Source organism: Gastrolobium bilobum, unplaced genomic scaffold (assembly GCF_033153095.1).
Source record: "Gastrolobium bilobum isolate Gb01-03AN ecotype WA unplaced genomic scaffold, APGP_CSIRO_Gbil_v1 utg3766, whole genome shotgun sequence".
NCBI classification, from domain to species: Eukaryota; Viridiplantae; Streptophyta; class Magnoliopsida; order Fabales; family Fabaceae; genus Gastrolobium; species Gastrolobium bilobum.
This window is the reverse complement of record NW_026898390.1, coordinates 430,017-454,483: the sequence shown is the minus strand read 5'-3', so window position 1 is coordinate 454,483 and position 24,467 is coordinate 430,017. Positions and strand designations below refer to the sequence as shown.

General features: G+C 30.6%; 1 protein-coding gene across 2 annotated transcripts; it reads right to left on the bottom strand.

The window, feature by feature from the left end:
* Positions 1 to 8,180: 8,180 nt before the first annotated feature.
* Positions 8,181 to 14,991, bottom strand: LOC133315672 (ACT domain-containing protein ACR3-like). Of its 2 annotated transcripts, none has more exons than XM_061517338.1 (8): positions 14,760 to 14,991; positions 12,482 to 12,593; positions 12,045 to 12,090; positions 11,563 to 11,677; positions 11,092 to 11,159; positions 9,860 to 10,474; positions 9,353 to 9,457; positions 8,181 to 8,735 (listed from the first exon to the last, which is right to left on the bottom strand). In XM_061517338.1, exons 2-8 carry the CDS (start codon positions 12,550 to 12,552, stop codon positions 8,415 to 8,417), a joined length of 1,341 nt encoding a protein of 446 aa, XP_061373322.1. In that variant the 5' UTR covers positions 12,553 to 12,593; positions 14,760 to 14,991; the 3' UTR covers positions 8,181 to 8,414. The 2 variants fall into 2 exon arrangements, with proteins under 2 accessions (XP_061373322.1, XP_061373323.1); XM_061517339.1 differs by lacking the exon at positions 8,181 to 8,735 and adding an exon at positions 8,762 to 9,103.
* Between the last annotated feature and the right edge of the window lie 9,476 nt (positions 14,992 to 24,467).

Here is a 24,467-nt window from a genome sequence, read left to right as displayed (position 1 = left end):
GCATGTCCATTGTGGAGGTTGATCAAGTAGTTATTGAAGAAATGTATCTATGATTTCCAAAAAGAAAAAAGAAAAAGAAATATATCTATTTGGATACCTCTTAAATGCAGCTAAAACTAATGATGCATCCATCCATCAGATAATCATTGATCGTGAAATTTTTTATATCTATAACCTAATGAAGAGGTTATGGTGTAAAATTTATTTACAAGCCTAGAGCTAAAAAAAATTGTTTGAAAGACCTTATTACCATTTTTTATTATTTAATAAAACATCCTACATTTCATAAGTTATATATATATAAAGTATAAATCTATATTGGTATAATAATAATAATAATAATAATAAATGATTTCATCCGTTGATTTAATTATATTTAATCACTTTGATTTATTGATTATGTAAGATTTTTTTTTTGGTAAGGTATGTAAGATGTTAACTACAAATGAAATCAATAATTAAATAGAAAATCTTTTTTTTTTTTTGTAAATAAAATTGAAAATCTTTCACCGATATAAAATAACCATGTATCCTAATTAGCTTATCCTTAGGTTGCAATTGATAAAATTATGATTAGGATTTCGAAGCTATTTTTATCCATGTTTTGGAAATTAGATAATTATAAGAATAAGGGCATGTTTGATTGTGTTCTGATTTTTTTTTTCTTAAAACTTTTTGTATAATAGTTATTTTCTATATATTTTTTTGTTTTGAAAGTTAAAATTCAAAAAAAAAAAGGTACTCAAATGTATTCTTTAAATTTGATTTTAAAAAAAAAACAATTACAATTTTTAATATATATTTTTTTACAAAATAAGGCTTACTAAACGGGGTTTTTTTTATTTTTTTTCAAAAAATCAAAAAATTATTTTACAAAACACTTATCAAACAAGTCCTCGTTTGTATTGACTTTTTAAGAAAATTCTTTTTATCACTTTCTTATTTTAAAAGTATTTTCTATAAAAGTTATAGCTATTTAGATTTTTTTAAAAATATTTGATTTTTGAAAAAGAATATTTGGCTTTAGACTTCTGCTTTTTTTAAAAGCTAAAATTTTTAGTTTTCGAAAAAAGAAATTTTTTGACTTTTTTATGACTTCTGCTTTTTTTAAAAGCAAGCATCCTAACAAACTTTTCTCAAAAAGTACCTTTTTTTAAAAAATAATAATAATTTTTGAAAAAAAAAAACTCATCCTCTAAATCTCTGTACTTTGGTCATTGTGCAAATATTTCGTCGTCTCTAGGAGACTAGGACGATTTCCATAAGGGCTTTCAATCCCTCGTGCAACAGAAAAGTCGGACATTTTTTTGCAGATTCATCGATACTTGTGATGTTTATTTTTTTATTTTGTTTTTGAAAAACCAACAATGGGGCCCATTTTTGGTGTTTGTGTGAGATGATGTAGTGATTTTCTTGTAACGTTATATTTATAAATCCCTTTCCATAAAAGAAAACCGTGAAATTAATTGTCCTCTTGAAATTCGTTGTTCTGTTCAAACTGGACTAAAACGAAAATAGCAATAGATAAAGGACTAAAAAATAAATAACTGAATGGGTGAAATCTGGAATTATGAAATATCTTAAAAAGAGGGAGCAGTAGATAATGGAACAGGAGTATATATGCTTCGAAATTTTTGCAGAAAGCTCCTAATTAAAAATAATTTTTTTATATTGATATTAATTATTTTTTTAAGACAAGTTGTCGCTCCTTCCGTATTCTAACAAATTTTAATTCTTTAAGTAAGTTATAAAATTAGTTCTGAGTTGAAACTTAATTATAATTAAAAAAATTTATCCCTTTCAAAAATATATTTGATAGAAATTGAATCCAAATTGATTTTCAAATCTTCTCATCCCTTTTTGTTATGCAATTGGACCCTTCTCATCCCCACTACTCCATTAATATGTGCATATTGCGAGGTAAAGTATTACATCATCCACACAATGAAAATCTACCAAAGCAGTGAAAGCAGCATGCCTAACCTATAGGCTATAGGACATTCATTTGAATAATGTTACTATCTACAATTATAATTATGATTCTGATAATTCAATTGAATATTTTCTTATTATTTCCAATCATAACATTTTTGTTTTATTCAACTCGATCAACTAACTTCTATTCAAGACATTAGCGAACAAGGTACGGAAAATTTTATATAACGCACTGGGATCATATAAAGTGACTGATGGGAATATAATCAAATGGGTCACCATCAATGGCTATCACTATATATATCTTTGATTTTGTTCTAATATAATGATTTAAATTTGTATTTTGATAATTTATTTTAACTTATCGACTTAAATTGATATATGGATTGATGTTTTTTTATGTTGCATAAAAATATGAGAGAACAAAAATAGAGATAAATAAGATGTGAATCTCATATTTTATATTAAAAAAAATTAATTGACACAGAAAATAAATTTGTGTAAAAAAATTATTTACTCTCCTGCCACGGGAGAGCATGATTTCCGTTGATATATTTATTAAAAAAACAGTTAAGTTTGATTGAAAAAAAACACTAGACAAAACTTTAAAGAAGAGGAAAAATTTTAACTTTATTTATCAATTCTACTAATTATTATTTACAATTTACAATTATTAAATGTGATATTAAAAATGAAAAAAATATTTATCGTAAATGATTATATTTATGAAAAAAATAAAAATATATATAACTCATAAAATAATGAAAATAAGATTTTTCAATAAAAAAATTTCCAAATCCTTTTTATTTGTTGCTAATGATATTTCAACCCATTAATCCTGAATATTATTATTCTAAAGTAATTTTTTAATTAATTTTTTTAAAGCATACTACAGTTGTATTCTCTCTCTTTTTTAATTTATTTTTTTGTCCTCCTTCTTATATTGCCTAGGATGATTTAAGGTCCTTCTATCTATTTTAGATAGCCCACTAAATAAAGATGGGAGGTTGAGAGCTAAATTATTTATATACTGGGGTAAGAGTACGTGTTCAATTCTTTTCAATACTGTCTTTGAGAGGGGGTTTAAAACCTTAATTTAAGGATTCGTCTCAAATCAGACTAGTTGCAAAGCGATGAACCGATTGAAATATTTCTAAATTTTTTTTATTTATATAGTTACTTTATGCTAACAATTACTTCTTAAATATTTTTTTAAATAAAAAAAGTTATAATAAGCGGGCAATGACCATTGAACAACTGAAAACTAAAAAGAAAGAAAGAATATTATCATCGAAATGTTTTAATTTAAAAGTGATTTGAATATAAACTGAATAATGAAAAATAGATATGAGTGAATATTGATGTATTTATTAAAATCCAACAGGAGTTATTCCTTAATAAAATTTGGGGTAGTTTGGTTGTCATTCTGAAAAAAATATTTAAACAAATTTATGATAATCATATATTTTTTTAAAAAAATTCAAAAAGTTATGAAAAAATTCAAAAAGTGATTAGGTATAAATCTTAGGCTTTTTTACCCTTTTACCTTTCATTAATTAATTAATAACTATTTTGCTCCTTATTCAAAACTATCTACCAATCTGTCCTTCTTTAATCGATTAACTTGAAGATTTAATCGATTCAATGGTCAAAACTAACAAAAATGGTTGACTTGAAGATTTAATCAATTAAATATCCCTCTTAATCGATTAAATATCCCTCTTAATTGATTTAATCGATTAAAACTTATATTTAATCGATTAAATATCCCAAATGAGCGTGAAAGCATTGATTTGATTGATTAAATATCAATGCTTTCACGCTCATTTGGGATATATATTTAATCGATTAAATATAAGTTTTAATCGATTAAATCAATTAAGAGAGAGATTTAAACGATTAACTTGAAGATTTAATCGATTAAATCTTCAAGTCAACCATTTTTGTCAGTTTTGACCCTTGAATCGATTAAATCTTCAAGTTAATCGATTAAAGAGGGACAGATTGGTAGATAGTTTTTAATAAGGGACAAAATTATTATTAATTAATTAATGAAGGATAAAAGGGTCAAAAAGCCATAATCTTAATTAAGTGGTTATTTAATTCAAAGAATAAGTATCCGCGAACAAAATTCAAGGCCCTATTTTTCTAAAATAGTTTTTTTTTTTTTTTATATTTAGAACAAAGAAAATCGTTTGTTAAGCCTTGTTTTGTAAAAAAAAAAAAATAAACATTGTAATTAATTTTTTTTTTAGAATCAAATTTAGAGAACATGTATGAGTCATTTTTATTTTGTCTTTTAACTTTTAACGTTCAAAACAAATCAATATAGAAAACATATATTTCCATAACTATTTTACAAAACAGTTTTAAGAACAAAAAAATCAGAACATAAGGAACATAATCAAACAGACGCTTAAGTCATCAATTTTCCCTTATTTTAGAGTTTTAATTATTTCATTAATTTTTTTTTTTTTTTTAAATGGATCCACACTTTTTGGAGTTTTGGGAGCATTCGTCTTGTGCTGAATGGAATAATTTCCAATAATGTTTAATTCAAATTTAATTTCCTTCTACTTTAATGAATTCCCCCAAAACATTTTATATGAAATTTTCTTTGGATAATTTTTTGTATTTAATTTTTCTCCTTTGTATAACAATTTTTAAATTTATATGAAGTCAAAGGAAATGAAAGTTATGACTAATACGATTTCTATTGACAAAAAGATGAGTTTAATTTATATAAACCAAAACAAGTATAATTTCTTTAGGGTAAGGGAGTGCTATGGTCCCAATTTATAGAGAGCGTTTGCACATTTTAGGCACCGAAACGTTAGACCACCCTATGTTTTATGTCAAATTAATGAGATAGGTTTGTTTTTTAAAACATATATAAAATCAGAGCTAGGTTTGCACGTTAGATTACATAGTTTTTTTTATAAGTTGACTTAGCTTTTGGTTTAAAATCTATTTAAAAACTAATTTTGTATTAAAACTTGTAAATAAGTCGTTTTCCCAAAAAACAAAGACTTGTAAATAAGTTAATAAACTTACCTTTAAATCTAAACATTAAAATAAACCATGCGTAGGATTAGCTTTCAAGTTATAAATACATTTTTTTTTATATAAAATAGTTATATAATACATTTAAATATATAGTGGAGGGAATGCTGTTGGGTCTAGACATTTGATGAGTGAGTTAATGCAGCTTTTCTCAGTTTGCGTTCCATTTTCAGTGCCTGGCTTTTATCCTTGCATTTCTAATCTTATCTTTATGGATATTCCAACATGCGTTTGAGGTTTGAGCTGAAAAAAACGATGGTTTCCTTTGTGACTAGGAATGACGTCTACATACGTTGTGAATCTTGCATTGTTTTCGTCTCGGTGCGATCCATCAACATACCAGTAAAGAAAGTAAGAAAGCATGATTTATGATTGAGGTGGAAAAGACATTACATATCATAGACAAATTTAAAATTCATGAAGATAATAATTGAGCAGCTTATGTCCTCTTAGGTGTCATAGATCCCTTTACATTTTTAAGAAACAAGTTTGTTAACAAATTCCATTAGAATATTGATTAACAAATTAAAATAAAAATGAAAACATTTAACTATATAAATTTAAAAGTATTAATAAAGTTTATTTATTGAATAACATTATTAATTGGGTATTAAATATTTCTTAAACAATATCTAGTTAACAGCATTCATATATTTTTATTTAAATTCAATGATTATGTACATAACATACATTAAGCTAAGTAGCAAGAAATTAGAAAATGTTATTTCCAAAAAAAAAAAAAAAATTAGAAAATGTATTAAAAAAAAAACGAAATTAGAACATAAAACCTTGAGCACTTGAGCTAAGTAAATGAAACCAGATGTTTTTTTTTTTGTCTCCTGTAAAGTTGTGAAATATTCTTTTTTTTGGTATACGAGAATCTTAAGGAGAAATTCTCCTTTAGACGATGGAACTCTTTTTTTCGAAATTACTTGACGTGATATTCTAAGCAAGTAACAGGCTAATTAATAGGCCTGCCCGCGCTCCCAAAAAAAAACATTTTAATATAAATGCTTGTTATTTGATACAAGCACAAAGTCTTTGTCACATTTAAAAACTACGAACTGCAATTTAATGGGTATTTTAATTGTTATTTATGCATTTAGGAGATGAGATTGCGCGCGTGGGTATATGAAAGAAAATAAAAGTTATATTTATAAAAATTTATAAATTTTTATAAATTATATTAAATATGATTGATTATATTTCAATTAAGAATATATAACCGATCATATTTAATATAATTTATAAAAAAATTTGTAAACATATCTTTTCCCTAAAAAAATAGAAATAGTTTTCAAGTAAGGGGTTTTGATTTGCTTGCATGGCCATCCGTTACCTGTCTTTGCTTGCGTTTCAAAACAGTAGTGGACATTGGCAGCTCACAGGGACAAGAAATCCAGTTGTATACTTGTATGTATCGTTGCGCGTTACTTTTATAGCAAGTACATCTAAATTCACAAAAATGAAAAAAAAAAGGTATATTAACTAGTCAAACCAATATGACTGTGAGAGTTGTTAACTTTTAATTTACGCTTTTGGTAATATCTGTGCAATTTACTGGCAAAAATTTAGGAAAGTACACGTATTTTGTCAAACTTCAAAGATTCTATTTTTCCCTGCAAGTACTTGAAAACAACACTTGCATACTCATCGAATGCTGCGCTTCTTTTTTATTTTTATCATTATTATTATTAAGGATTTTATTAATGTTATGTTACATAACTTAAATTTTGTTTCCAACATACACAATAAAAGGGAGAGAGAAATAGAAAGAGAAATATGTGAATCACACTTCTTTAATGTGTGTGTAGGAAAGTGAAGTTGTGTTATGTTACACGATAAACATAAAACCCTATTATTATTATTTACTCTTTTTGACTTGTGAATCCCACAAGCTCATGTTTGTGCATGAATAAGGTTTGTTTCTTCTGTTACAAAAAAAAAAAAATACCCCATATTTTATTACAAATTTATATATTCTCATCGACGAAGAAATTGCAAAAAAATTAAAATATTATAATTTAAATAAGTAATTGTGAAATTATAGCAATTTAAAACCTATTTACGAATGTGTAATAATCAGTTGCACCCAAAATGAGGCTCCACCGATCGCGCCTAAATCCAAGCTCGAATAGGATTGAGTTCGACCAAAATTTGGGCGCGACTCCCACAGTAATGACATGTGAACAAAATTTTAGAAGTTTTACTATAAAATTTCGGAAAGTCGTAATTTTTGGCTCGGGTGTTCAAATTGAGTGATTTATTTTTTCATTCCACGTAACTTTTCAAGATCTACGTATCTTCCGAAGAAGATTTGGTCAAAAAATATTTCAAAAAAATGATTCCTTGTGCCCCATTTGGCACATTTATTTATGTGAATGAAATTATTTAATTTCTATTCTTATTTTCATTTTCCAACACTAACAAATAATCATAACTCGTTATTTTAATGGATATGAGAGATTATGTAAACTTTTTCAACTTGTCATAAAGTAATTTGTTTCCCAAAATTTTGTGCACTGTCAGAATCTCTGCATTATATGTAGGATTTGTGGATTATGAATAGTTTGTGTTAATAAGTTGTGTAATTACACAATTATGTGAATTTGCCTGTGCATAGTGTCAAAAAGTTAGGTGGAATAATAAAAAATAATCACTCGATTCGAACATCTAAGCAAAGGTTATGGTCTTCCAAAATTATGTGCTATGAGTCATCCTCTAGTGAGTCGCACCCAAATTTGAGCGCAATCGAACCCTTATCGCCTTGCATTTGGGCGTGATTGGTCATTTTGAAAATTTTGTGCCGTATGTCATCTTCTAGTGAGTCACGCCCAAATTTGGACAGGATTTAACCCCTATTCGCACCTGAAGTTAGGCACGATCGGTTGCTTTGAACGCCACTGGTTGCTATACATTCATAAATAAGTTTCAAATTACTAGAATTTTGTAATTATTTATATAAAATGCAATATTTTAATATTTTTTTTGCCGTAGAGTAATTTATTGAAGATTAATATTTCCATTTCAAATCACATTATTATTTTGTCAATAATTACAAGTGGGCCTCTTTGTTAGTGTAGACATGATGATATATGCATTCAATAGTGGTGTTCATTTGGTTTAACAAGACCTATTTAATGATGTCTTATATAAACTAATTTTCACTTTCTATGGTTCCAGAGAAAAACTTCATATTCATGAAAGGGGTAATAGGCATAGAAAATATAAACAGGATACATCAAAGATGGGGAAGGGATAGAATGGGCCAAGGGGGAATATAAGTGACAAGCATTGTTCTGATACTAAAGGGCCAAAGTCCAAGCACTGTCCATGACTGAGACACAAACAGCCTTTTATTCTTCTATACATTATGATGTGTCTTTTACAAATCAACCAGGTCAAATGCACGATTCTCAAGTCAAGAACCTTTCCAACAAGTTACCAAAGAAGAAGCTTGTTTTAGCCCATCCTCGGGTCTCTGGTGCTTTGGCATTGGTTGGTACCCTCTTCACATCCACCATCATTGTCTTTCCTATTTCTTTACGAAGTGCTTCGATAGTTTTCATGTCCACTGGCTTCCCTGATGCATCCCTCACGTAGAAGACATTCAGTGCTTGTTCCCCTCTTGTTGATACACCTGCCCTACAAACTGTTAGGCCATTCTCTCGTAGAATCCTTGTTACTTCAGATAGCAAGCCAACTCTATCCTTAGCACACAGCTCAAGGCTCACACCCTGTGTCCAGAATCCAGAGAATCAATAGTAAGACTAAGATGTTCTAAATTTCTTGAAAGCTAATTAACAGTATGAAGAAAAGACATATTAAGAACATTATATCTTGTCCAGCACATGACTGATGAACAATTTGTCTTAAAACTCAACTTGCATATGATTGGGGATTAAAAATAAAACACAAGCTTTTCCTTCATCTGCATTTTTGTATTTTAAGAATTGGATGATATTACATGGAGCATATAGATTCTTAAGCTCTACTGAAGGCAAAAGACCATCGTTGTCACCAGTGGATATGATGGTCTAAGACAATCTGAGTGGAACTTAGCCCAATGTATCTGCCTTACCATTGTAACAATACAAGTAGATAGCTGCAGGTGCAAAATGTATTAATTCTGTCAAATTCAGAAAACTTTCTGGAGTAGAATCACATACATTACATAGCAGAATAACATTAAAACTTCACTCAAAAAACATGAAGTCAGTAGCCAAAGATTACTGGAAAACTTCCAGACAAAACCAATTGAGCATGGAAGACTAACTCGAAGCTGAGAATCCCTGTCCTTTTTTTTGGTAATTGTTAAAGAAGCATACAGAAATCATTTAAGTGTGCAAATTACCTCGCTTACTCTTCTTTGAATAGCAGCTTCGATGCATTTGATGACCCTTTCTTTCTCTCCTTCAGTATCAAGGGTGCATCCATCCATGTGCCTAATAAAGTACTCCTAAAAGTACAACATTAACTCTTTAGTCCACAATTCTCAATTGGGTCTCCCTACTTCTGATTTCCTAAATTAATCCAAGTTTGAATTTGTTTCAGCTAGGTCATTTCTTACGCCATACACGCTTCAAATATTGAACAATAGCAAATTTAGACATACAAGGATCAAGATATTTGTTTTGTCCATGAAACATTATTCTATATCTTCCTTAGGCCATTTGAAGGCACAAATCACCCACCAGCGAATGTCATGTTTTCTATCTTACGAAAAAAATTCTTAAGAAACCAGACAAGTTTCTTACAAACAACTAGTTGTACCATGGATATTTGAATCAGCAGACTCAACCAATAAGTCCTATGCATGATTAATAAATTAACATGCAGAATGGAGTATAGTGTAACATACCTGCAATGCATAAGGGCCATCCGATGAGATTGTGGCATGGAAAACAACATATTGCATATCAGTAAGAGTGCAAACAATGTCAAACATGAGTTTTGCCCGATCTTTGCACCTGACACTAACCACTGAGTACTCTTTTTCCTCACAACGTTCTATTGTGATTTTTGGCCTGAAAGAGGGAGGACATTCAACATCTGTTGTCACTCCAGAACTTTCATAATCCCTATCTGCAAACAACATTTGGTGGAGCCTCCGATCCATATGGGTGAAACCCATTGAGAAACTAGTCCTAGCAACGTTCTCACCATCCTCACATCCACGTAAGATATTGTTGAGCTGCTCCTCCATAAGAGATAATCTATTAGGATCATCCACAGCTTGGCTTGTAGTATCACTGACATAAAGGACGCAAGCTATTCGCCTGTTATGAGTCCAAACTTCAGCTGCAACTACGTTATAATGGAGGTTGGCAAGGACAGCTGAGATCTCAGACAAGAGACCAGGGCGGTCTCTGCCAATGAGCTCAATGGCTGTGTGGTCACCAACAGAATGCACACCAACCCGTTTCCCTGGCCAATTCTTCACCCCTTCTGTGCTCTGGCCCTTTGGTCCTAGAGCCTATTGTAAGAAAAACTGTTAACAAGTAGCTCTCAGTATTTTATATGCATTTTAAGGAAATGGTAGGATGGCTACTATCACATGAACTCGATCGATAAACAAAGAGTGATTAGCATTTCCTTATCTTTAATGTTTCATGTTTTTTGATAAAACAAAAAAATTACAAATTCTTACACTCTTATTCCAGAACAAAAAATGAGAAATTTTGTAAGATTGAATAAAAAAATTCAATTAATCATTTGATATTGATAGAATTGCTATGCTTAGTGTCAGATGAATGAGTAATATCACTAGTTGATTTTATAGTGATTATGGAAGTAGAAGTACCTAGTGAGTTTATAATTTCCCTCCAAATTTGAATTTACATTTGGAACTTAAAACTCGAATAGGGGTACGGGTCATATCTGATTTCAATTAACAAGAAACAAATGTGTCTGGTTTATACTGCACCCATAGCTTTTCCTCCTTTGGGAAGTTTATGCATATATATTGACAGAGTTGTGCTACTTCAATTTTTCACTTATAATTTTTAAGTCTTTTACATGGTGGTTAGATGGCTACCATATCTTAATATAAGACTATATCAGATAAATACAGTAGAGAAAGAAGATGTATACCTTTTCGATGAAGTCAATGGTTTTGCTATCTGTAATCTTTTTTCCTTGCTGATCCGTGACATGAAATACTGTATTTCAGTAGGTGAGCAAGTTAGCTGCTTGAATACTTGATTTAGGTAGGAAGTGTTCAGAAACACGTGAGCATGAATGTGTGTATGTGTCTGTTAGAGAGAGAGAGGGTAGATATATGCTTGTCTGAAACTCATGTCAAACTCATTTTCATGACAATTTTGATGTAACTAGAAGAAATACAAGTGCACTTTTGCTGTCCTAGTACTCAGATGCAAAGACACAGAAATACTTCATGCCCTCAAGTCAAGAGAAAAAATGACAATAATGAAGAGCAACTTAATAGCAGCCCAAGTTTTCAATAGTTAACCACGTTTAATTAGGTTAATAACAAGCATGGACAGGACAAATCTGTGTAGTTAGCGCATTTTGAATGAAAACACAATTCAATCACAAACATACCATCCATAAACCACCCCCCATCAGAAGATATATAAGCCTTGGTAATTATGAAGTCAAGGTCTGTCAAGATTTGCACCACTTCCAGCAGAATTCCAGGTTTGTTAACACTATCAACCTGCATTTTTTTTTTTTTTTGAAAATCCATTAGCAGAAGATAAGATTAAGTTGCAAATTGCATCCATTCATCTCCAAATAAATAATTCTTTCAAGAACTATAACAAATGATGGTCTGATGATAATGCAGTAGCCTTATGCTGTGCATAACTTACAAAGAATAAAGATATCTTTTATCTTAAAGTGGATGAGATTTTAACAGGATTTTGATCCGTTTAATAAGCTTTCAATTCAAATTTGTAATGACTTCTATTATGAACTTAAAAGTAGAAAAGGAAGAAAATATAGCTAAGAAGCTCCATGGTCAAATAACAACTCACAACAAGGCCATGGCCAAAAAGACAGTTTATTACTTCGAGAAATTATACCTTGATCAGTGTACAATTATGGCAAGTAGCGTTGTCTACAGAGACCCTGCAAAGTGAAAACAGAGTTTACCATCAAAGAGTCACTTCTTTCTGGGTATTAGGAAGTCATATTATAAACCCCAATTCTACAAGATTTTAACTGTTGAGTCCCTTACTCCCTTTAGGGATTGAGTTGAAGTTCTCTTCCTTATAACAAGGGCTAGTGAGGAATTAAAGCAACCTTTTCAAATTTATATGTTGTTCCTTTTTCTTGTTTAGCTTAAGGCTGAATTGAAGAAGTTAAGTGACACTTAGAAAATGTTTAAATATCCATGAAAATGAACTCTAAATTTTATTTTTGTGATGATTTAGTAATCCCTTTCCTTTAATTAGTTTTCCTAAAGAGGCTATTTAATTTGCAGATAATTGAAAAACAAAATTGTAAGATAGCTCTGAACCTTGGAGGGTTGATTCTATTGCTGAAGTTTTCATACTCAGGATCAAAATATGGCCAACAAACTGTAGCCATTTTTAACCAACTTCTCCAGTCAATGAGATGCCTCGTTTTTCCTGCATCAACGTGAAAAGCTCTTGTCTAGTTAGAATGAGAACAGAACCATTACTTTACTGCAGATTCTTTACAAAGAAGCATGGACAGGAAAATGTAACTAAAAATAAAAAGGCAATCATTTTAGAAGTGGACAGCAGAGTGAAGGGAACAATGTGTATGTTATTAGCATATTTCTTATGTTTTTTTCAGTCTTTCTAGAATCAACCCATCCCACACCTCCTTTTATGCAATGCAACAAAAAAAAATAAAAAATACAACTACTATGTTCTGAAAAAAGATACTCAAAATAACCCAATAAATAATACAGAAAAAAGAAAGTAGAAAAAATTAAACAAAAAAAAATAGGTCAAATATTTAGCTCACTCTTTATGAAAAAATAAAATTGGAAGGTGTGACTTTGGGCGGGAGTTTCAAGCGATAATAAAATGCCATTTCGAAAAGAGACATTCTCAGGCTTTCTAAGCCAATGTGATATGGTGCCGCAAGGAATGAGAATGAAACTATGCCACGGAGTTGAAAAAAAGCAGCAAACACTTCGGTGACACAATAGAATCTCGAAAAACCGACCAAAAATCACTTGAATGTGACACAATTTTTTCCCCTTCCTTTGTGATTTTAACCGTCACACAAGATACATCCATGCCAAATTGCCATCACCATATTATCTAAACTTATCTCGAGATCTAGTAAGATCATCATCATCCAATCCGATGACTCTAACTAACCACATCTTTTAAAACTAAATTATATATATATGGGGAGAGATTTTTTTTTTTTTTTTTACTACAGGTGTAAGACTTAAAAATCTAATAAAGAAAGAAAAAACTTTTGAATTTAAATTCAATGGTGATTAGAATAGTCATATGATTATCCTACCTTATATTTTATATATACACATTTGTATTGTCATGATTCAACGACTTTTTTATTATATATATATATATATATATAAGTATATATATCTATCCAGTCACTTGGCGTCCAACAAATAAGTTCCTGAAATCATAACAATACAAAGGTGAGTGAAAACATTAAATGCGAAGAATCATAACAATTCCACGATGTAAGATTTATTGTTGGCGAAAGAAATAATTATATATATATATATATATATATATATATATATATATGATACTTAATTTTGAATTTAACTAGTTACGATGTTTTTTCCGTTGTTTTAAAGAAAAACTGTATGGAGGTAGGTTTTTTATTCTTAATTTTTTTAACAACGTTTTTGAGAGTAGTGAAAAGAGGGGAACTATGGTATGAGGGATGTGAATTCGTTTCCCCGAGCATGTAGTAGTTGGGACCCGAGGGAGATTTGGGCAAAGGCATGCATGTTACCAGTTGGGCAATACCCTAGTGATCGAACTACTTTTCAAAAATGGATTCAAGAATGCAAAACATATCGATGCTTAACCTTCCGAATATGAAAACGAAAACAGCATCCTAATTATACGTTAGTGCAATCTTGAAGCTGTTGAAATTTTAATGTTCAGTGCAGAAATCTTTTTTATAAATATAAATAAGAACGAGATAAGTGAAATAAAATAAAAAAACCGCGGAATTAATGAAGTACTCAAAACCACAATCTCTTAAAATCAATGTCCTGTATCCACTAATTCAATTTGGCACATTTTACACAGCGAACAGGACTTTCATAGGAAGACCCTTGAATAACTTGTACTTGGTGGACTGGTGGCGGCTTACATATATGGATTAGGATTTTTTTTATTTTTTTTTTACTTAGACTTTAGAAATAGAATAACACTATTATATTGTCAACTGAAATGGCTGCGCAATTATGTACAAGAAAGAAAAAGAAAAATGGCTGCGCAATCGCAACCGCAATATCTCTATGGAAATCTCAACCTGCAAATTTTTCACTCCCACTAGTGATGTAGAAAATAAGAGAGATTTGTCTCACTAAGAATACTTTTTTTATCAAGAAAAGAATAAAAACCCAAAGAAAACAAAGAAGAGTTCTTCAAATCAACGAAAATGCTCAGAACTCGAACAACTAACTAAGTGGATAAAAAATTCATGACAAGGCTCACGGGAAGAAGAGAATTATTCAGAGTATTGGAGAACTTCCTTAATCCTTACACGTAGGAAGCAACTGAAATCAAGCACACAGTTCACAAAGCATGTACATATACACATACCTTAATTATTGGAAAGAAGTTGTTCCAGAATTCCAACACGGCAACACCAACCATAAGCTCACAAAGTGATAATAGGCAGAGGAGTCACATATATACACAGAGAGAGAAAGAAACAAGAGTACTTTACGAGAAACCTTTGTGTCTCTCTTCCCTGCTTTCGACGTTGGAATACCACTCAACTCCAATCTCTCTCTCTCTCTTGTTTCTCTTTCTACGCTTGAAAAAAATAACTTAGTGCAAACCAAATGGAAGTGGCGTCGCGAAGCGAGGCGCTGGGAACCCATTAAATATCAATAATAATATTAACAAATAATCAAATAATTAAATAATATAAATATAAAATTAAATCACTGACCCAAAAGAATTTTATATATTTGCCAATTTGGTTAGTGAATAATATGGAAAATGACTCGGCGACAGAACACTCTTCTGTTTGTTCATTGGCGGTGGCGCCTCGAGCTTGGAGTGTCCTCACGCGCGCGTGCCGTTTCAGTTCCCGGCTTCTCAAAGTAGCGTGCGAAACAAGTGTTTTCGGAGCGCGTGAGAATGTACTGCCTGTTGTAGAGCTGTATCAGATCTGTTGGATGTTGTCGTATACCTCGGAAGGACGTAACATACGGTAGGCAACAGTACAGGCATTCAGTGAAATGACGAGCATACCCTTTAGGCAATTCGTGACGTGACTCTCATAAACATAACACACAACACAAGCGCGCATGTGCTTCAATTTAGGCATAACAACACGGAGTGCTTGCTGTGCTGTCTCTTTCATGTAAAGGTATGTTTAGTAGAAAATAAATTTTTTCGTAGTTGGGATTCAAAAAATATGGTTGGAAAAATATTTTTTCGGAAATATTGTTAAAAAATTATTTAGTAGGTTAAGATTATCATTTTTATTTTGTGGTATTTTTGGATGATATTTTAGAAAATTATATACAAAATAAAATTTCAAAAAAATTATATTCTCAGAAAAATTTTCAAAAACTTTATACCAATTGTAGGTAAATATGATTACTACTATCACTTTTCACAGAATCTCAAAAAATTATCCTTGCCAAACACCTCATTATTTAATTTTTTGATAAGATATAAAGTTTGAGTGAAGTTAGATACTGATATTTCAGTAGGATTACCCCCTAACCTCTTTGAAGAGTTTTTAGAGGGATTTACGTCGTCTCTCTCTGTCATTAACAAAGTTAACATATCGACTAACAGATTTTGAACCTATATAAACCAAACTCTTAGACAACGGTATCCACTAATTAATGTTATGTACGTATAATGTAAGGTTTTTTTTTTTTGGAGTTTTTTTACGGTTTTATTGATTACTCAAATAGTTTGGTTCAAGTTAATTAGGATTAAAAAAACAGTAAATTGTTCATGTCAAATATTTAATATAATTAGCGGGTTTCAACTCAAAACTGCTAATTTAAGTAAAATAATTAAAATTTGATCCACGCGCAGTGTTTAATATAAGAATCTAGCCTTTAAGTATAAAAGCTACTTTATTCATCACCATAATCACACGTAATTAACCTTTCGTTTTCTTGCATGATAATTGATAAAATTTAGGTAAATGTTAATTAAACATGGCATTTGCTCTGCCTCAACCATTATTGTCAAAAATTAGTGTAAAAACATAAAAATTTATGTTTTTACGTTTTTACTGAAGTGATACGTGTTAAATCGCAAGTAAAAACTCTCTCCAATAAAAATTGGTAAAAACTCAGTGTAAAAACATAAAAACGCAAGTTTTTACATTTTTACTTAAATTAAAAAACTGAATCAGGTCAACACTTTATTTTTATTTATTTTTTTAAAAAAAACATAACAAAAAAAAACTCTATTTTCATTCCCCCAAATCAAATGCACAGTATCTTCTTCCAGCTATCTAGAAAAAACAAACCTTCCGGGAGATCGCTGTATTTCCATTTAGGAGTTGTTAAACTTTGTTCTTTTGATATTTTGGAACTTGGTTATAGAAGTTATTAAACTCTTTTTGTGCTTTTGGACTTATGTCTTATATAGTTATGAGATTTATATCTTTTAAATATGAAGTTATTCATTGAATTTTGAGTAGTGACTTGTGTGAAATATTTTTTTTACATGCATATTATATAATTTTGTATCTTGACCTTAAGTAGTAGAAACTTTACGTTTCGTGTCGTTTCTACAATTTACGTCTCTACCATTCCCTTCCATTTTTACGTAGATACTCGATTTTGACAATATTGGCCTCAACATATCTTTTTTTATATATACAAATGGGAATCGAACACAACCTAATATACACTACCCAAATCCCTCATCACTATACCAATCCTAATGGCTTTGCTCAATATATCTTTAAAAATTAATGATTATGTGTAAAAATGTATTTCTATGTAGGCATTAGCGGACTCAGAAAATTTTATTTATGTGTGTACATTTAGTCCGAATATTTAGTGAAGGGGATTTGGGGGCAGTGCCCCTGAAAAAAAAAGTTTAAACAAAGTTTTAAATGCATTAAAAAAAGAATATAATAAACAAAAAGGGAGTTATATCCCTTATGTTACATGAACCAAATTTTTTGTCATTTTAAGAAAAAGACATGATCAATTCATTGAATAATATGTCATCTCACTTTCTTTAATATTATATAACTTGTCTTTTTCTTAACATGACAAAAAAATTTGTTCATATAATATGACGATATAATCCTCAAACAATAAAAGAAAAGAAAACTTCAACTTAACATAAAAAAAATAGTAATCAACTCAATGATATAAAACCACTAAAACATAAGCAGTAAATAAGATGTGTTTCTTTCTTAGTACCTGTGCTTGTATTCCTGGCAATGCAGCCACTAAAATTGCTCTCTAAGTGACATTCCTAATTAATTAAAAAATATATTTCTTCTTTACTAAAAAAAATGTATGACCAAATTTATGTGTGCACTTCCACACATTTGCAACCAAATAGATCCGACAATGTATGTGGGGGTATAAATGAGCCAAGTTAAGTCAGACTCTGGCCTTCACAACCTAAGCCTATGTAAAAATTTTATAACCTACATTGGTTTATTAGCCTATTAAAATCTTGGTTTATGGGTTTGACCTGGCCTATTGTAAAAAATTTAAAAAAACTAATGTGGCCTAAAAGTAGTGTTTTAAAATCTCGCCCCGCTCCCGGGTCACTGACCCCTCTCTATGAGGGTTGGGGTCAACAGTTAGACCCTGCATGCATGTTGACATCTCTGACTCCCGAAACCTTCCTGATGAACCCGTGACTCCCGGGTCAAAGAGGGTCACTGTATTTTTTATAAAAAAAATTATATACGAAAAGACGTTGTTTGATGTTTAAAAAAACAAAAAAAAAAGACAAAACTCACTATTATCCAAAGTAGAACTAGATCTGAAATCTAAATTATTATTCTTCTTCTCTTCCGATATTCTCTCCCAGACTCAGACCCAGTCTCCTTGATAAAGTGACCTCCTCCACCGTGGTTGTGGTTCCTCTTATCCTCTTATATCTTTTCTCTCCCTCTCATCTGTCATGCTGGTTATTCTCTCCCCACCATTGATTCATCGTGTCACCGCCTTTCCTCTGTCGTTCTCTCTTGGGTAAGGGATCTTCTTTCACATGATATTGTAGGTGCGTGAATAGGATAAGAATGATCTAAGTTTGATGATATAACTTTTCATTAACTTCATTGGTATGTGTTTTTTACTTTCATAGTTTGATACTTTGATTAGTTTGTGTAATATTGACTTGTGGATGTAATTGGTTGAATTATGTTAAGTATATTTTGAATCTTTAATGATTGGTCGTTTGATTTTTTTGAATTTTTCATATAAGATATATATTTATATTTTTTTAATGTATAAAATCGGGTCAGCGAAGTGACCCTCGGTTGAACCCGTGACCCTTGACCTCGGCCGAGTTGACGGTCGAGCCGAGTTTTTAAACACTGTCTAAAATATCTTATAGGCATGTCAAGTTACAAATCAAACTAAAATAAAAAAAAAAAATTCTAATTCATTAAATTGTGTTTCCAGCAAGAGTTCCAAGTATAAAATTTCTCAAATAGCTTTTCTAACAAAGTAAAAAAAATCCTTAAATAATATTCATAACAACACACGAAATAATTTTGTTTTTGGAATTTTTTCTTTGCACTTGACATCCTTCACAATCTTTTGGTGAGCCAACCTAATGAAAAAATATTACCTAAAAAAAAATTATACAACACATATATTTGGCTTGTATTTTATATCTTAACTCTTTTTATCATTTTCAAGTTTGTCACTTTTCATTTTCTCTCAACTTTATTTCACTTATATTTCTTAATACTGAAAAGGAAAAGTAGTGTATAAATAACACTAAAAATAAATAAATTACAGTGCAGTAATTTGAAATATCACCAAACCTAACCAAAATAGGCATAGAATAATATAATGGCTTGTTGACCTTTTTGCCCTTTATTAATTAATTAATAATCATTTTGCCCCTTATTCAAAACTATCTACCAATCTGCCCCTCTTTAGTCGATTAAATTGAAGATTTATTCGATTAAATAGTCAAAACTGGAAAAAATGGTTGACTTGAAGATTTAATCGATTAAATCTCCCTTTTAATCGATTAAATCAGACTTCTCCAACGACGGCTAAGGGTGCATGTTAAATCTTTAATCGATTAAATTGGGAGATTTAATCGATTAAATCTGGAGTCAACCATTTAATCGATTAAATATTCAAGTTAATCGATTAAAGAGGGACAAATTGGTAGATAGTTTACAATAAGGGGCAAAATGATTATCAATTAATTAATGAGGGACAAAAAGGTGAAAAAGCCATAATATAATTGTAGTGTTAATTGAGTTCGGGTTTAAAAAATTAGACTTATTGTATTTTTTTAGTTAAGTATAATTCAAGTTCTAGTTAGATTTTGAGTTAGTCCAGTCAAGTCAAGTATTACATAATATTTTATAATAATTTAAAATTTTTTAACTCAAATTAATATCTTATACATATATACATGATAATCATATTAATTAACATAATTTGTATAAATATATATTATAAAGCATTTATTAATTCTAGTTTTGCAACATTAAAGTTTAATGACTTAAGTAGTGCATAATATAGGTATTTATGCTTTACACTTTTTCATGCCAACTTTTACCTATTTCTCTCAAACACTGCTAAATTATAATTTTAACTTACATTCATTGTAACATCCCGAGCGCTGATGAAGGCGGGGAGTGATTGCCGTGCGAAAGGGCACAAACAATGAGCGGCTCCTGGCAGGCTTCCAGCGAGGGCTACATAAATGAATCCAATTGACATCCGAAAAAAGAGGGATTCCAAAGACTGTGCAGGTATGAAACTGCACAATTGATGATGGCTTATAAGAATTAATTGGTACTACCTATACTAACAAGATGCATATACTTTTCGGTAGTCCAGAACAAAAGAACTAAATAGGTAAGCTTGCTTTACTTGTAGCAATTCTGGGATGGATGACCTCCTGGGAAGTTTTTCCAGAAAGTGTGTGAGTGAGGATAAAACACACTGAAAAATCTCGTGTTAGTGTATGCGTTACATTCACCATTTATTTCTCCTCTTGAGACTCAAACAATATTGAAGACGAGTAGCTAGAATAAATATGAAAAAATTATAAGCATAATATTTTATTCCTATTTAAATTTATATATTTTATATAAATATAGATTTGATTTTATCTTAATCTAGTTATTAGTAAATTCATTACTAACTCAAGTCAAAAAAAAATAATTCGACTAAAATATTAAAGAAACCAAATCAAGTTAAATTTGAGTTAATTCAGCCTATAAACATTCCTTGTATGACCACAATTCAATGAGAGTGAGCAACAGTAAAGAGGGGAAGAGAAAAGGAGGGAGTGACTGTTGCGAACTCGATAAGTGCACCGATCGTACAAGCCAAAACTACACCCGTAATCCAAATCAATTCGCAGGTAGTTTGGAATTTCAAGATTTGTTTCAAACTTCCCCCCGGGACCTAGGTCCAAACTTCACCTTGATGGTTATGTCACATGGTTATTTCACAATGTCATATAATTACGATTATATTCAAGATCAAATTATTAACAGCTCTTTCTATGATTGATTAAGTCCCAATCCCTTGGTAATCCAATCCTTTATTCTAATCCAAAGCCTAATCCTTAGTACTTTTTCATAAAATAAGCATTAATACAAGAACTTACGGTTATAGAATTCATAAGTCTATCCCTAGATCATACAAATTCCAGCAATCAACCAATCAGAATCGATACACCAACATCCCTATTGTCATGCACGACTCTAATGCTCATTCAAGACTGGTCAGCTCATAAATAAGACTAGGAGTAAATTGCAGATTGATTGCATAATTTAATCAAGAATATAAATCATAATCAAATCAAACAGCGTTCAAGAACCCATTGGTTCCGTCTCGCCCTAACTACTAACAAGAATTTAGCTATGCATAATTATAAAAACAGAATTAAAAGATCTAAAGTTCATGATGAAACTTGTTTAATAGTGATGATCAATGATGCCAAATTGATTCCTCCCTTCTCCTCTGCAACGCTCCAGTGTTCCTCTTCTGCTCCTGCCTTCGTGTTTGTCTATGAGTTCTTCCTTCGCGCTCTTGAATTTTTAAAGCCTTCGTCACGTTTGTATTTAAATAATTAAAATGGGCTTTAATTTCTGGACCGGCTCGCTGAGGAGTTCGCTGAAGCGAGCTACTCAGCGAGAAATTTTCTTCTCCTTGCTCACTTGCTCGCTGAAGCGAGAAGTGGAGCGAGCCTAATTGTGCTGCTCGCTGAAGCGAGAAGTATAGCGAGCGTGATCAAATAATTTATTTTTATTTATTTCTGCTTGATATTTCTCCGATTCTTCAGATTGCAACCGGTCTCTCATCGTTATCAGGTTAGTATTTTGTTATTCTAGTATAAAACAACCTGAAACAACAACAAAGATTAGGATCTTATCTATTTGTTGGTAATTTACTATCTTTTAATATTTTATTTAAATAATACTATATTATTAATTATTTCAATTATTATTTGAACCATATTTAATATTAAAAGCATAGTATGTTTCACACTTATCAGTGACCCTTCACTTTCAGAAGCTCAAGTGGCTAAAGATTACGTATCCTTCATTGCAAGTGGATCTCGTTCTCTTCTCAGTAGACGACTAGACGTAGTCCACCACAAATTCAAAAGTTCTCACCCTCTCATGACTAACCCCACTTGTCACTCTCTGCCGTGAATATTTGATGTCCTTCAAGAAACATTTTCCCGGCCCACTTGGCCCAAAATATGTACAATGCATACACTATTTTTATTTATCTATACAATTGGACGAATTATGCATGCTAAAGTTAAGAATGGGATTGTGATTGCGATTTTACCAATTCGTTTCACAGTTCAAACTATATTTAATTAATGATTTTGCTCATCTTAATTTTTATTGATGCTGAATATATTTGATAAGATACATTTAAATGAGCAAATTTAGTACAGCTATCGGCTATACAAGTTTCATTGGAAAGCGAAATTAAGTGGTCCAATCCATGCACTACACATATATGATATATATGACATGACTATAGCAAATATGCATCGGAAAATTCATCATGTAACTTTACCTATGGCTCTCCCTTATGCTTGGTCCTCACTTCAGGGAATACGTTCCAGTCCATTAGCTTAGTTAGTAATTTCATTGTCGGAATCCGAACACTAATATCGGATAAGATAAAGCGTAGATAAACATATTATTTTTACAAATAGCTATCTTATATTTAGTTACAGTTATGCAGTCATTTTCCACATTATTTTTCAGGAAGAACCCTTTGATGTCACCATTGATTTTCTTTTTCATTATATAAATAAGTATTCAAGACGGGCAATTTACTGCTAATTCTTGGTTCCAATATAATTTCTAGCACAAAACTGAAACAAGAGAGAGTAAAGGTACGAGTATTAGTTTTGTTGCAGCAATGACAATGCCATTGTTTAAACCAAAAAAGAATATCATCATCAAGAAATGCAAACTCTTCATGGAATTAAGCTAAGCCAAACATTTTGAAGATTTTTTTTTTTTTGGACTAGATAATTGTTAAAGGATGATGTCGTTTTCAATGCTAGGAAAATTTTTAATATGGTTCAGGATCATCATGATTCTTCCACTAAAAACTTGACAACTGAACCAAATTTTTTTTCTTCTTTCTCCTCTCTTCTCAATCTTTTCTCTCTTTCTCTTCCCTCAGTCCCACCAAACTTTTGTTGATCCCGGAGCACACTAACTTTGCTCGCAGTAGAGGGACAAAGTAGGGTAAAAAGCGAAGACACTTTTAAGGAAAAAAAATATGTGTTATTTTAAAGGATATAAAATTATGTTATTTTAAGTGAGAAAAAGATGTAAATCGTGGAGAAACGAGAGTGGACAAAAAAATAAAGACATGAGTCTCATTTCTTTGTCGGAGTAAAATGACATAAGTTATGTTATTTAAAAGGATAAATATTTTTCACCACTTTTAATGATTCACCGCATAAAATAAAGTGGATAACATCTCTTACATTGTATGAGACAAATTATCTAAGAGATAAAGAATAAAAATAGATCTTATCTTATTTTCAAAAATAAAATGAATTTTATTGATTTTTTATGTATTGTATGAGATAATTTTTTTTATTTTTTTAAAAAAATTTATTCATATTATATAAGGTATTTTTTTTTTATACATCAGTTATCAATTTTTTTTTTTAGATGATTGACTGGTATCATGTTTAGATAAGCTTTTATCTTAACATGATAAACACACAAAAAGTGCGGCTCTACCTTGAGAATCTGACATTGGATTTTGAAATGTGGAGTAAGACAAAACCGCAATGATTCCTCTTCAAAATATGCGCAACTTGTGATGAGTACTGAGTACTGTTCTGTCCATCTTCAATGGATACTGTTTATTAGTCCGGCATACGTAGAACGCACATGCATTTTAAACATGCATTTTAATGATTGTTAAATAAGAAATGAACTTGATTTTGATTATTTTTCATATTTTTAATAAATTATATGATACTATTTATGCAGAAGATTATTGAATTTTATATTATATTATAATTAAAAATAATTGATGAAAAATCTTTTCTGTTCACCATAAAAATATTTATTTACAAAAAAATTGTGTGTTTTAAATATTTGATAGTGCCACGACAGTGTCCCCTCCTGGAATTGGGCTCAGGGAATCCTTTCTCCATTTAGGGGTTCCCTTCTGTGAATAAAAAAGAGTCATAATTGGGCTCAGTGCTTGGGGTACTTGATTCAACTTTCTGCTGTAGCATCTTGTACCACCAATTCACAAGGATCATGCTCTTTGCAAATAGTTACATCCATGTTCATGATGGAATCCAAATATGTTCCAAAATATTTGCAACATCCTTAATTTTGAGTAATGGCACTTGAACGCTCCTACCACTTGTTCAACACTATACAAATCATGCCATTCCAAGCTGTATAGCTCGGGTTTCATGATGGGATACAAATATATTGAAAAATATTTGCAACATCCTTACTTTAGAGTTTTTGTTAGAGAATAAAATGTAAAGTATTAAAAAGATCATCGTCTATCATTTTAAGGTTTTAGGTTGAAATAGGTTTTTAACATGATATTTGTAAAGTATTAAAAAGACCATTACTTA